Source organism: Marmota monax, unplaced genomic scaffold (genome assembly GCF_021218885.2).
Source record: "Marmota monax isolate L192 unplaced genomic scaffold, Marmota_monax_Labrador192_F-V1.1 WCK01_AAM20220418_F8-fsc00022, whole genome shotgun sequence".
In the NCBI taxonomy this organism is placed as follows: domain Eukaryota; kingdom Metazoa; phylum Chordata; class Mammalia; order Rodentia; family Sciuridae; genus Marmota; species Marmota monax.
In genome coordinates this window covers 23,613,335-23,628,801 of record NW_026695215.1, presented here as the reverse complement: position 1 = coordinate 23,628,801, position 15,467 = coordinate 23,613,335, and the positions used below count along the sequence as shown (strand labels likewise).

The window sequence follows — 15,467 nt, the reverse complement described above, 5'->3', positions numbered from 1 at the left end:
AATGGCCCATATTTGAAAATAGGTGATGATGGTGTGGAAATGAAGGCTATATCTGACTCTTTGTGGAGAAAAGCCGCTTTGTTGAACCCCAGCACCACAAAAATAAAACAACAACAAAAAAGAAAATCCAAAACAAGACATAACAACAACAACAAACTCTATTCAGCCACTGAGATCACAAGACAATTCCTGATCACATGTGGACACCTGGTTCTTTCAAGGGTTTCTAGTCAGAATATTCTTACAGATGTCATAACAAAAAGGTGAAAAATTATGCACAGAAATTAAATTATGATCTATATGAGAGAATAAGAGGAATGGATAACAGCTGATACCTGGAGTTTATTTACTCTTGTCATTTGAATTCCAACAACTTATACAGAATAATTTCTATAGAAACCTATATAAGAGCTTGATTGTTTCCTCCCATGGTGAAGTAACATTAACCAATTTTTTTTTTTTTTTAAACAGGGGTTTATTTTGGCACTCAGTTGCAATTAAATCCAGAAACACTAACCAACTTTTGAAGTTTTAATATTTTTGAAAAGATCCAGATGTTTCCTGGAGATCATCTAGCCAGCACTAAGCTATTTGGCAAGAATGGTAAGATATGAAAAAGCTACAGTAACAAAAATACCATGTCCAGTCTACATATGACTCAAAGTTAACATTTGTTAGTTGATTTCTACCAACTTAGACTCTTGTTAAAACATTTAAGAAGTTTTGCTTTCAAAAAAATATCACTTATATATAACAATGAGGAACAACGAAAGGAAAAGAGACGGCTATGAGGACCTACGTTTTGGCTGTGACATCCACATACTGTCCTGGACGAAAGTGAGCAGCATAAAGAGGAGTGCCTTTGTGAAAAGAAAACAAAAAATCAACATGAAATATATTAACACAGAAACAACTTTTTAAAACAAACACTAGAACCAGGAAGCCTCTTAGCTATTAAATTTCATAAAAAACAGAAAGGTCTCTTCTGCAAATATAAACATTAGAAATACCCAAACAATGACACTATTCAACAAACATGTCTTTTAGTTGGCTAAAGAACATGGTGGCCTAGCATGAGGGACACGGTGCTGAAGGGAGCCACCAGCCAGAGGCCAAAGTGGAGCTGGTCAAAATGAGTGACACCATGATTGCTGATGAACTCACAATCTGAAAATTCCTAGTTGTTTTGGTAAATAAGTAAAATGAACTAGGATATATTATCTATATTACATTAAAAAAATAAGAAAAGAACTAAAAACATGTTGGGGCTTGAGCAAGTCTTTTATCACCCATTGGAGAAAAATAAAAACTTTAATTACCTGAACCCAGGCCCCTCATATGCTAGGTAATGATCATGGATGGTATGGTCACGATAGCCCTAAAAAGCCCATATGTATTAGAATTTTGATGTACTGGTCATTGTTTCAATATGTGCCCCAATATTTGCAAGAGCAAAAATTGTCATTATAGGTATTCCTAACTCTATATAGAAACATTTACAAAATGTCTATTTATATGCATTTAATTATATGTAAATTTTAAATTTCCTTGGGAAATAAGTCATTAAAAAAATTAAAATTTTGTGATGAAATCTTTCACAGTATTTTGTTTATATATATTAGATATTAACATTTATGAAAACTACTTAATTTGGCAATTATTAACAAATACTTACAAAATATTTACAAATACATATAGCTAAAAATGCAAAAGTATTAAAGAAGGCCCCTGACCTTAAGAAATTTATCATTTTGGTAAAGAATCAAATTCATACAGTCAAAAAAGAGATAAAAAAAAACAAAGAACCCAGGAACCAATGTAACTAAAAACTAATTTCAGTTAGTTTGTATAATAGTAGTAAAGTACACTGGGATTTCAGAGAGTAGTTTTCTTCTTGTTTTAAACTTTTTATTGTTGTTGTAGATGGACAGTATGCCTTTATTTTATTTTTTAATTTTTTATGTGGTGCTAAGGATTGAACCTAGTGCCTCACACGTGCTAAGAAGGTACTCTGCCATTGAGCTATAACCCCAGCCCAGTAGTTTTCTTTAAGGTAGGACATAACCTGGATTTACCTGGCAAGAGAAAGACCTTGAATTAAGAAAAAATAGGGACTTAATCACATTGCCTACATATATCAAAATCACAATATACCCCATTAAATGAATATGGTTATCATCTGTCAATCAAAAATATTAATTTAAAAAAAGAAAAATTGGGGAGATTCCAAGAATATTACATAGGGTGCATTTCTATGAAGCTGGATGACTTAAATTGCTATTTTACCATTTTTGATCCATAAAAACAATAACTTCATATGGTTAGAGCAATCGCAAAAGTTGGTGTGGATTCAATTTTTATTCTTACTCTAAATGTGCACAAAGGGTTTAACCATTTCAGAGCAAATTATCTATAATTCAATTTACTTTTTGCCTTCAAGATATAAAAGTTAAAAATTTCTACAATCTTGTTAGAATTCATATTCAAGAAATCGGGGGGCTTTTAAGTTCAAAAACATTAAAAAGCTGCATTTGTGACAGATAAAATCATATATCAAATTCTACTTTCTGACATTCCATGGATCAGGTAAAACATTGTGGAAATTTTAAATAAGAATCTTAATATTATAGGTCACTCTCCAGTTTCAGGCTACATTTTCTCACTAAAGAGAGCCTAGTTATTCTTCACATAACAGAATGCCAGCCTGCAAACAATGAACCTTGAATTTTAAAAGTTAGTGTATTTATTTGAAAGTGGCTTTTCCAAATAAGCTCTACATTAAAAACAAAAGTGTTCCTCCCTCTCTCACAGAAAACAAAGAATCCCCTACAGCTTTCTCCATTTATAAGAGACAAGGAATTGTTTGTTCCTAGTGATTAAATCAGATGGTATCTTATATTTAAAAATAAAGTGTTTGGGATTTGTATTTTAGATTCAGCTTTATTGAAATAGCTGACATTAAACAAGTCACATAATTGGGTATTTTTACCTCCCTCCTCTCCCCAACCTCAGATTACCTGGTTTAATTACAGCATTATCTGTTACATTAAAGATTTTAATTTTCTGTTTTGGTGGCAATCCAAGTTCTCGGTAAAATTTCAATACAGATGTAGGTTTCTAGAGGAAAAGTGGTGCACATTAGTAATATATTAAATGTGAAAAGTAGAGATTAATATATAGAGATCCAAGTCACATTACAAACATGTGAGAAAAAAATGAAAGCACACTATTTCCCTATTGAACAAATCGCACCCTATTCCCTTCATTTAAGGAAGGTGAGATTTACATCTATGATCCATTGTAACTCTAGGAACAAATAATCTTATTGCTTAGGATCTAACCATCTATACAATTTTTCAAAAAATAGTATACAATAAATCTTTGTTCTGTAGTAAAGACAGTTGTGCCCTGCTCTTATTTGATTGTTTTAGGATAAGATCTTGCTAAATTGCCCAAGCTGGCCTTGAACTTGTGATTCTCCAGCCTCAATCTCCTGAGTAACTGAAAATACAGGTGTGCATCACCACAACCTGTTTTACTCATATTAGAATTCTGACTAGATACTGTATCAAGGACCACAACCCAGGAAATCAACTATTTGTCTACTCTGCACCTATTCTGAAACAACTGGAAGAAAACACAATAGGTCACATTTAAATGTCATGGCACACTTTAAAGTAAATCCCAAACGTGGTCTGACCAACAACCACATTTCTCTGGTTAAATCTTTCTTACACACTCCAAGGCAATTAAGTCTGTTAAGGTTTAGATATGTGCTGTCTCCCAAAAGCTCATGTGTGAGACAATGCAAGAAAGTTTATAGATAAAATTATTGGGTTATAAGAGGTGAATTAATCCCCTGATAGGGATTAACTCAGTGGTGACTAAAAGTGGGTAGAGTGTAGCCAGAGGAGGAGCGATCACTGGGAGCGTGCCTTTGGGATTTATATTTTGTCGTGGTGAGGAGAGGTCTCTCTCTGCTTCCTGGTGCCATGTTCCCAGATGCTTTCTTCTACCACATTCTTCCACCATGATGTTCTGCTATACTTTTTGCCCAGAGCAATGGAGTCAGCTACATGTGGACTGAGAACTCTGAAGCTGTGAGCCCCTAAATAAACTTTTCCTCCTCTAATTGTTCTTGTCAGGTCTTTTGGTTGCAGCAGTGAAGGCTGACTAAAACAACATCACATCCTCTTCTAAAATCTACAGCACTGTTCCTTACTTCCCCTCTCTCTGAGCTGTTCAACTTGAAGAATCAAGAGAACTTCTTCACGTTCCCACCACCAAATAAGTCAAACTACCTGTCCCAGCACTCCTGTATTGCTATCCTCCCAACCCACTCCTGGTTGCACATGAAATGCATATGGTGAGCTTTTAGAAAATGTCCCAGTCTTCTGCTGGGAGACTAACTTCACTGCTCTATGGTGGAGCCCAGGCACCAGTATTTTTTTAAAGTATCTCATGAGTCCACACCAACCAACGCTTTCTTATTAGTGTATGAACATGTCATAATAACCCACATATTAAAACAAAAAATTTTCCTTGACCATATATTCTTCAGCTAGTTTTTCTGTTCTCTTTTACAGCAATGCTCCTCAAATGCTCCTCAAAAGAATTGCTAAGTCTACTTTCTCTCTACCTATTCTCTGAATCCACTTTAATCAGGTGCTCTCAGCTCCTAATATTCAATATAAAGAGGCTTGCAAGGTAATCAATGATCTCTACATAGTCAAATGCACTAGTTAATACTCAAATACAATGGTCAATGTTGATCAGGGATAGTCAACACAGGTGACTACTCCTTCCTTGAAAGACTTTCACCTGGCTTCTAGTCATTACTCTCTTAGTTCTCATATATGTAAATAGGTTCACATTTCTAACTTAATTTCAAATTATTTTCTGAACTATAATTTACAAGTCCAATTGCATTATCTCTACTTTAATATCAAACAGCAATTCATACTTAACATCTAAAATTGACTCAACTTCCTCCCAAGACTGTTTTCTCTTAGTTTTCCAAATCTCAATAAATGCCAACTTTGGTTGTTTGGGTTAAACTCTGTGGTCACCCCTCTCTTTCACATGACACAAGTTCTATTTAAAAATTCAGCCCACACCAAATTTCCTACCTCCCCTCCCCTCCATACCACAATCTTTTGCCTGGTCCATGTTTCCTTATTCCTGATTCCCTGGTCCATTCTCAATTCACAGGCTGCCATAATCATTTTAAAACTTAAGCTATGTCATATCTCTGTTGTGTCTTCCACCTCAATGCAGAATTAAGTCCTAAGTCCCTGGTTTATAAGGTTCTACACAATGATCTTATCTTCTACTCTCCTCTTGGCTCACCCTGCTTCAGAAGAAATGAACTCCCTTACTGATCTAAGATCATATCCAACACTAGTTTCAAGTTCTTTATGTATACTATTTCCCCTGCCTGCTGAGCTTTACTGCCAGAATTTTGGGTGACTTGCTCCCACATTTACTTAGGTCTTCCTCTACATACCAATTTACCTTTTCTGAATTACTCTTATCTAAAATAGCACCACTTCTGTCACTTGTCACCCACTCAGCTGATTTATTAATCTTCAAAGATTTTAAATATTATATTTAATCTTCAAAATAACTTTAAATATTGTTTTATCTTCTATAGAATGCTACCCAATCCCACAATATGTAAGCTTCCTGAAGGCAGAGACTTGTTTTACTTGCTACTGTATCCCCAGCTTCTGGTAGTTCTTATTGTCTGTTCTTCTCCTCAATCCTACTTTTTTTCCTGCTATTATAAATATAACTACAATCAATATCTCTGAAAATAAAATTTTGTGAACATCTTGTTTCCTTATAATAATGTTCCAGGTATCTACCCTCCCCTTAATTAACTTAAAACTCTTGATATAGATTGCTATAAGACTTGCCAAAAAAAATATCATTTTATATTTTCTGATGTAAAGAGTGCCTCTTTCATCAAAATATAACCAGCACCAGTATATCTATTTCCTTGCTGTTTCCTCTTCCTCAACTCTCCCTCTAATCAAAAAGAAGGACCTGCAGGCCCCCAATGGACCATAGTGTCCTGTATATCCATACCTGTGTCTGTCTATGCCACTCTTAACTTATAATCTCCTTCCTACCCAGCACCTCCAAATGAAGATCATTAAAACTGTGTTACATATGTTTCTTGTTCCAGCTCCAGTTATATTTCCCATCCAAATCCTCTGTGAACAGCCTTGCTAGAATCCATTGCTCCTCTGTCTACACCAACCTAGAACCTGCATATACTACTGTTCAAATCACTTATTTATCTACTTCTGTGTATCTTTGCCTGCCTGCTGGCCTGTGAGTTACTTATATGGTTTTATTATCTCCATTTCTAACTTTAGATCCAAGCACGTACTGACAGTTTAGACAATGAAGTATACAAAGAAGTTTCTGAGAAGAATTCTTTCCTTGACTTAAAACCTAAAAAGAACTAAGTAACATCTACTTATTATTATTTTTCAATTTTAATAAAATTGAATATTTAGATTTTTTTCTGTTAAAATCATAATATTACAAAACTAATTAGGTCTCAGTCATGAGAAAAATGATCAAGTTAAGATGAAACCATCTTTTCTTTTTAAAATGTTCAAATAAATGATTTCAAGACAATTTTAAAGACTGGCAGCATTGTCATACTCGAATAATCCAATCGATGAGGATGCATTTCCCCCACCTCTTCAAAGTTCTTTGTAATTATCCTTACAACAATGGAAATGCTTCTCTGCTCTTAAGATGAATTGATTTGATCAACCTGTAAGACCACTTAAGTTCCTATTTTCTCTTCCTTAACACTCCCTCTTATCAAAAAGAAGGACCTGAAGGCTCCCAATGGACCAGTAAGTTCCTTATTCAAAATAGTATGTACTATATCAGTTTTTATTTATAAGATACAAAAATAGCAAAAATCAAACAAGTCTAATTCCTAGAGGGCACAAATTCCTCAAACAGTTCTAGCTCTATTAGATCTTACTTTAAAAGAAACCCTCTATGATCAATTTGTAGCTTTATTCTACTTTATAGAATCTATTTGCATAAAATATGCAAGAGGATGGTTATATACTTCAAAATCTCTTTCCTTTTCAAACAAACTTGCTTTATTTATAAAGAATCTGAAGCTTCATATTCACATCTCATTCTAAAAAAAGGTTACTTATAGGCAAAGCTTTTTTTTTTTTTTACTACTGTAATAAAAAACCTATATATTGAGGAAATCACATAAAAAGGTCCTTTGCAGTGCTTCCTATGCTGAAGAAGGGAATAATTACATGAAAGCTCATGTAAGTTGAGAGCGGCAAAATCCACAACTTAAGAATACAACATTCCAATCACCTTACTGTGAAGAAGATAAAGCTATAAGAACGTGAGAAAATATATGGGGACCATAGTCTTGAGTATGAAACTACAATAATATAATTTCTATAGTATTAAAATTACTAATACTATGTTATTTATACTAATACTACTAGTAGTATTTCATAAAATCTTACCTATAACACATCTTCATAGCTGAGTAAGACAGAATAAATTAAACTGAGCTCCCAAGCACATTTGCTTTGGAACTTTTGTTTTTTTTTTCTTGAGAATTAAAATGTTCAGAGAACCAATGTGAGACTTCCAGAATTAGAAGAGGATTTAGAGATCAAGTCCTATTCCTTGTTTTATGGGAAAGAAGATGGAAGTTCTAAAGATGAGTGGGGCTGGGAATATAGCTCAGTTGGTAGAGTGCCTACCTCACATACACAAGGCCCTGGGTTCAATCCCAGCAACACACACACACACACACACACACACACACACAAAACAACAACTAATGACAGAACACAGGATTGGAATTCAAGTCTACATCCACTGGCCACTGGTTCCCACTATCTCTTATTTTGGAAGAAGCAATGTTCACAGATCTGTTGAAGCAGAATAAATTATCCCAACCCAGTGTCTGACTTACAAAGAGCAAGGCCATAAAGTTATGAATTTACAAAACTGATAATGAAAAAAATTTATACTAGTTATTACAGAAACAAAGTAAAATCAATTAGAAAGCAGTAGTATTATGCCAAACCAAAGAATTAGTCACATGAAGCCTGGTACACATTTATACAATTAAAAAAATTCAAACATTTGATATTTTTAAAGTTTCCACAAATATCTCATTGTGTTATTACTGAAACTTAAGTTTGATAGGTACTTAACTGTTAAGAATGGATATTACCAGGGAAAAAAAAAGGACTATGTTACCGTAATATTCAAAATTAGCTAACTTCTCTAACACTTATGAAACTGGCCAGTTCTATAAGACGACTCAATCACTATTGACAAATGAATATTTTTCACTATTAATAGGACAACTTCATCTGGATTTTTTGGAATCACCTCAAACACATCTTTCCTCCAAAGCTTTCCTTTCATTGTCCCTTCCCAATTTATGGCATCAGCACTGACTCAGATGCTTGTTTACAAACAGTTCTATGCCTGAGTCCTTTTACCCTCATCCCCATACCCACTCCGTTTTTCACAAGTCTATTCAAGGTATCAACTATCTCCTAGTTTCTTAAAACAACTTCCTAAAAGTACTCCCTGAAACCAGACTCTTCTAATTGTAGTTAACCAAGATAACAATTTGATCCAGTTACTTCCTTGGTTAAAAAATTCAAGAAATTTCCTTGAAGTCTAAACTCCTTCACACCCATCTTGACAGTTATTTTGCCATTCTTGTTCACTGGTCCACACCTGCATCTGCAACCACACACTAAGATGCAGCCATATCATACGTCTCTTCCCATGTACATGTGATCCCACCTGTCTCTGGAGAAACCATTCCCACTGGCATGCCTTCAACATTTATTTTCCTTTCTTGGTCTGAAACCACTTGGGATTTTCCAAGGAAGAACTGGCTATCTCTAGTTCTGTGCTTCTTGGATTTCTAATAATATTGTACTAGACTGGCTAATTTATTTGTTCATCTCTCTTACCAAGAAATGGTTAAGCACATAGGATTCTGGAATCTGTCACTATTCCTCTTAAAAATAGGCTATCCTGAGTGAATTATTTAACTGCTTCAGTTTAAGAGGCTTAAAAGGTTACTTAAGGTAATAAATGTAAAAGGCTTAATGCTTATGTAACTAGCATGTAATAAACACTCAACAAAGTTAACTATGACAAAGAAATAATGGGCAAACAATAAACATTTGCTAGTTTTGATAGAAGGACAGTATGGGGTGCATGTTCAAATCATAAACGACTTATAATGAAAAAGTGTTTGCTTAGGGGTAAGCAATATGTTCTAGTAAATCTAAAGATGTTTTGTTAGTGAAAACCATCACTTTACCTAAAAAGTTTTTGCTTAGAGTTACACAACAAAAACTGCCCTACTAATTGGGCAGTCCCCCCCCCCTAATTTAAATTTCAGTCAACATTCTATTAGTAGTATACTTAGAGAAAAATGTTTTATTTAAAAAAAAAAAAAAAATCTGATGAGGGTTCCTACACAGCTTTCTCCCAAAAGCTCCTTCTAAGAGATAAAAAAAGGAATCCTTACATGCTGTTGGTGTCAAATGCTGAGTCAATCTCCATGGGAATAATGGAATAAAAACAACGAAATAACCAAATTTATTGAGTGTCTATTATATTTCATGCAAATTTGAAAAACATTTAATCCTTGTGACAAACATTATCAGTTTGCATTTTTTTTATCTTCATTTTACAGATATACAAACACTAACATTAGAGAGGTAAATCACTTGTTCCAGATGAAGGGGGAGGTACTGGAACAAACTCAAATTCCCAGACTTCTGAGCAAAATGGCCCTGTTTGACTGCCTCCCCCCAAACACAAAAGTTTCCTCATGGATAAATGCAAATTTGTAGCTATAGAATGATCTCAAAACACGAAAGAATAAATATCTGAAATTAATAAAATGTACTAGTATAGGAATGAAAATATATCCTTACATGGAAATGTGATACAGTTTTTCCTCCTACAGTCAGGGCCGCGGTTTTTCCATTATGGTTTTCCTTTGGAGTATATTTTAGAACATGGCAATCTTGTACCTAAAAAAAAAAAAATAAAAGGGTCAAAATACATTGAGGACCTAGGATAATTAGAAATTCTCCAAAGTTATTTAACTCATCATCCCTGTAATGCCAATCACAATCTTAAAATATACAACTAAAACTTTAAAAAACTGTCAAATACAACAAACAGAAAAGCACATAAAATATAAATATACAATGAAATGAATGCTTATAAAGATTCAAGAAGTAGAATCCCCAAAACTTCTGTGTATCTCCCAATCATATCTCTGCCTTTTTATTCCAGAGCAGGAATAAAAGTGTGGGCCCCAGACAATCCACAACATCTGTGAACCTGCTAAAAATGCACTCTCCAACTCTAATTCAGATCCACTGAATCAGAATCACTGCTATATAAGACCTCCAGATGATTCCGAGGCTTACTACAATTTCAGAAGCAGTGCTCTAGAAATAACTCTTGACATTTATGGTAATCACTTTTCTCTATGATTACTATCTTTGGGAGGACTGCCTAATAACGGATCTAGTGTTGTCTGGTTTAGACTGTATATACTCTTTCATGTCTTCTGTTGCTCAACATGGTTTTGTAAGGTTTCTCTGTGTTGTGTGTAACTCTACGCTGTTCATTTTCATTGCTGCATAGCATTTCATTTTGTGACTATGAAATGATTTATTTACCCATTCTAATGCTAATGGACATTGGGATATTTCCATTTCTGGAGTATGAAGTGTGATGCTGCTGTAAACTGTTATAAAGAAATCTTGGCACACACTTGTTCAAATTTTCCAGTAGCACTTGTGAAGGGAATTGTTAAACTATCTAAACTTAACTACATAATACTGAATTATTTTCTGAAATGGCTGTATCAATCTACAATCCTACCTGCCATTCCTGAAAACTTTCAAATTTCCCAAATGAGTCAAAACCATGGTCCTGTACTTGATCATTCAGAACCAATAAAAATTTATGAAGGTTTGTAGGCTATCTGTGTCTTATTAGCATTCTAAATACTTACGAGTACTTAATTATCACCACTTGTCTAATTATTTGTCTGAGACTAGGTCCCAAAGATTTAACTGAGTTGTTCAAAGTGATTGGGACAGTGATATTCTCCTAATGCTCTTTCTATAGTAATGAAGACAGCAGTTGCTCAATTTCTAGACATTTAATGTTGTTTCAAGTGCCTGATATTTATTATCTTGTGCAGTCCTCTCAATAGCCTTCTGAGGTAGGTCAGAATTATTTCTTTCACAGAATAGAACTTATCTTTTACAGATGAGGTATGGTGCTCCAAGGAACAAAGTGAATGTCAGAACCAGGATTTAAACTCAGAGGTATGCTGTCCCAGGACCCACTTTCTTAACCATTCAAGTGTACCTCATCTCAGTGAACAAAATGTGGCTTCTTCAGAGAAGAGTATATTACATTCTGTTGTTAGCAAAGAGATCAAAATTATAATTTGGAGCTGAAAGAACTCTGTAAGTGGAAATAAGATGGGATCGAAATGTTTTCCCAATAATGAATTAAACTGGCAAGTCTGTGAGAAGCTAGGTTTGCACTTAACCCCAATGTACAGCTGCAGTTATCCCAATACCAGTATCAGGTCACTGCTCAGGCAAGATTCAAAACATTCCTGAAATCATCAGAAGAAAAGTTCTTTGATATTATCTATGTCTGACAATACTCTTTTCTTCACCACACTATTACATGTTTCAGGATACAAAAAAATAATCATGAAAGTCCAGACAAAGAGATCTTGACATACTAAAATCACTTTCCAGTTTTGTTTCTTTTTTACCTGAAGTAATGTGACTGCATGTTTCTGACCATCCTTAGTCCACAGAGGCATCATACCCAGTTTCACAGCAATAAGGCCAACTCTAGAAGAACCTGGAAATTAAAACAAAAGCTTCTGAACACTTGCCAATATGATCTAATAGTCTCTCCTAAAATCTGGTTTTAATACAAGGAGCGGGCATATAAAAAAATATGCTAGTGTGGTCACAGAGTAAAACAAGATTGATCCTTACAGATGTAACAGATGCCATGTCTTTAACTATGCCTGGCATAATATATTGATATTCATAAATGTTTGTAAAATGAACAAATGAAAGAAAACTGTACCAAATAAAGAAAATAAGGTAAGCTGGCATATTCTGGTTTTTAAATAATAGCATATACATAGGATACATAAATCCATCATTGTGCTTATGTAGTATCAATTCATGCCCAACTTTATTAATCAAAAAACATCTACTGGGCTGGGGATGTGGCTCAAGCAGTAGCGTGCTCGCCTGGCATGTGCGGGGCCCTGGGTTCGATCCTCAGCACCACATACAAATAAAATAAAGATGTTGTGTCCACCAAAAACTGAAAAAATAAATTAAAAAAAAAATTCTATCTTAAAAAAAAAAATCTACCACTTAAATTCTAAGAAGGTATGCTACAACCAGTTATAGTGTTAAATATGCTAATTTCTATCATAACACTTACATTAGTTGCATAATCAGCAAAGATGCTCTACTAAGAACTTTTGGCTACTATACAATCAACTGTCACAATATATCCAACCAGAGACTACAGACTCAATGGGAAAGGCCTTTTTTTTCTTGGTCTGGCCACACAGGGGTTTAATATCTCACCAGATACAAAGAGCTAATATTGGGGTCATTCTTGGCAAACCTAAAATGTTGAAACATCCCAACTGAAACCATTTTTTTGTGACACATTCAATTTTTACATCATATTCTACCCCTTCTTTGCTGATTTATTTTGTGTTCTGTTTATCTGAAGAAAATGAGAATGTATGCAGAATGAGTCTCCTTTCACCTCAAAACAGTTTCTTGAGGAGGTGTTTCACTAACAGATTAGGAAGCCAGAAATAAACTTGCAAACCAAATCACAATGAAACACACAAACTGAAGACATGAACCTTAATTCAAGAGATGAAAAATTTATCCAGCAATCCCTATAATTTTAAATATGTCCATCCACACAAAAATTAGAACTCATCAAACAAAAAAAGAATTACCTGGTTCCCAAGGATGTACAGGCCACGGTTCATCTTTCAGAGGACTCATTTTACTTGCTAATTGGGCTTTATCTTCATCAGAGACCAACTGCTTAACGAATGAGGCATTTTCCTCAGAAAGATGCTCATACCACCAAGTACTACTCTTGCCATGGAGACCTCTAACAAAAAGCCAGATGTTTGTTCTGTAAAAATGAAAATTAATGTAAATCACAATTCTTCCATTTAATGTAAGAAAGGGAGGCCACATGTTAGAAAATGTAGTCGCAGCCTGAGGAAAGGGTTTGAATTGTGAATCCCTCCCACCCTCTAATATTCTTTATGATCACAATGGAGCTCACATTTTACCATGAATGGTTACCCTGGAAGAAAAGTTCTTAATCTCCTCTGGGATAAACCAATTCCTGATAAAGTAGTTCTACCTAGACACTATCCCATTTGAAGTCATTATCCCATGTGTATTTTTGAATGTGTATCTTAATAGTTTTATATTCAGTGGAGGTGGTGGGATGCAGCACTGATGTTTCTCTAAGTTCATCTCCTCCCTGCAATGACACGGCCTAGGCACACAGACATGAAGAAATTGGTTGGTGTCACAAAGTTAGAAGACCCCAAAAGACATGACCAGGTGAATATATCAAGAGAAACCTTAGTGGGTGACGGTCAGAAAGGAGGTGTGTTATTTTTACATGGAGGGGGGTCAGAAAAGAAAGAAAGCTTTTGGTGGTCCATTCCCTTTTGTAGTTAGGTAGAGCTAGGCTAGAATTGCGATTTAACAATATGTGTTAAATGACTGTGGGCAAGTTGCTTTCCCTAAGTTTCAGTTTTACCTGTAAACCGACGATAGTTTGCTCACATAAGTGCAAACGTGCACTACACTTAACAGAGCGTCTGACATATATTACATGCTCATTAGCTGGGGGATATTATTGCCACTGATAATATTCGCAGCTAATCGCCTGTTTATAAGCATTTTAAAATACATCACACCTTCAATCCCTTAGGAGATGCTTTTTTTAAGTTAACGCTCTTTATTATTCTGTGCCTCACTTCTGGACAGAGCCCCTTCCTCCTCTAGCCAGGGCAGGCCCCTCCGCGCCAGGCTACGACACTGCTCAAGGACGCCGCTGTGCAGCTGCACGACCCCTACACCCCTTCTCTTGTTCGTACCTACCTACACCCCATGCTCAGGTTAGCACCCAGGCCGCCGCCGCTGGCGCAGCCCAGCACCTGGGCGCTGGCCTGAGCCAGCAGCCTCCAACCTGGCATGAAGCGGCCGAGGAAGACTCGGTTCCCGACACCTCCGGGTGCTCCGCCTCTGTACTTTAAAAGCGTCCACACTCAGGCACCACGCGTTCCTAGCTGCCCTGGGGCAGCACTTACACCGACGGTCTGCTAACGTCCTCCGCGACAGAAAGAGAGGAACAGGAGCAATTTCCGGCCCGGAGCAACTTCCGGTCCGTTTCCCAATGAATTCCGTGCACGAAGGTCAAGCCCCAGAACTAGAGTTCCTTTTCCACAATAGTCCTATTTTGGGTCTGAAGAGGGTGCTGCGTGGAAGGGATGCTCACGTGTGCAGGGGTGGAAGGGTGCAAACGTCTTCAGGGGTGCGGGGAAAAGGATGTTCAGAGTTTAACTTTTAGAAGAATGAGAAGAACAAAGGACAGGCTTTCTGAGAAAGCTAATGAAAGAGAAATCCCTTCGAATAGTGCTCACTGTAGGACAACTCACTGTGCTAAGCAGTGCTTTGATAATCTTGTATTGGTTAATCCTCAAGACATTTCTGAAAGGAAGTTGTTGTTTTTATTTTATAGATATATATTTATATATTAGAATTTAGGTGTGGGTCCAAAACAACACATCTGGCAGATGGGCAGAGTTGACACGGAAATGGGACTGGCTTGTATTAACAATAGAATATGACCAAAGTGAAGTTGTGTGACATCCAGGGCTGGATCATAAAACCTATTGCCACTTTTGTCTTAAGTCTTTTGGACTGCTTCCATAGGAAAAGTCAGTGTTCATGTTCTGCAGACCCTCGTACAACTCTGTAGAGAGGCCTTTCACCTGTGTGTGAATCATGAGTGAGCCGTGTATGAGCCATGTATGAGTGGATCCATGAGCCCCAGACAACCTGGGGAGTTCAGGTGACTGCAACTCATGAATGTCCTTCAGCCTGAACCATTAGCCAAGAAGCTCCTGAGTTCCTGATCAGGCACAATTGCTAGATAAAATAAATGCTTAATGCTGTTTGTTACTAAACTTTAGGGTGATTAGTAATGCAAAAAGAGGTAGCTAATGTAGCACAAACCAACCCCTGTGTTCCACATCCAGCCTAACCAGTATGTATGTCCTTTGGACATTC

The 15,467-nt window shown here is 36.0% G+C and overlaps 1 protein-coding gene across 1 annotated transcript in view; it reads right to left on the bottom strand.

Annotated features, from left to right (window-relative positions):
- The window catches only part of Mrpl3 (mitochondrial ribosomal protein L3), a 51,245-nt gene extending 36,703 nt beyond the window's left edge, over nucleotides 1–14,542 (bottom strand). The window contains exons 1-6 of the mRNA XM_046431765.2: nucleotides 14,277–14,542; nucleotides 13,103–13,287; nucleotides 11,870–11,961; nucleotides 9,990–10,088; nucleotides 3,018–3,117; nucleotides 800–860 (exon numbers count right to left, since the gene is read on the bottom strand). Coding sequence (XP_046287721.1) covers nucleotides 800–860; nucleotides 3,018–3,117; nucleotides 9,990–10,088; nucleotides 11,870–11,961; nucleotides 13,103–13,287; nucleotides 14,277–14,371 — 632 coding nt within the window. The 5' untranslated portion in view covers nucleotides 14,372–14,542. The remainder of the gene's footprint in view (nucleotides 1–799; nucleotides 861–3,017; nucleotides 3,118–9,989; nucleotides 10,089–11,869; nucleotides 11,962–13,102; nucleotides 13,288–14,276) is intronic.
- Between the last annotated feature and the right edge of the window lie 925 nt (nucleotides 14,543–15,467).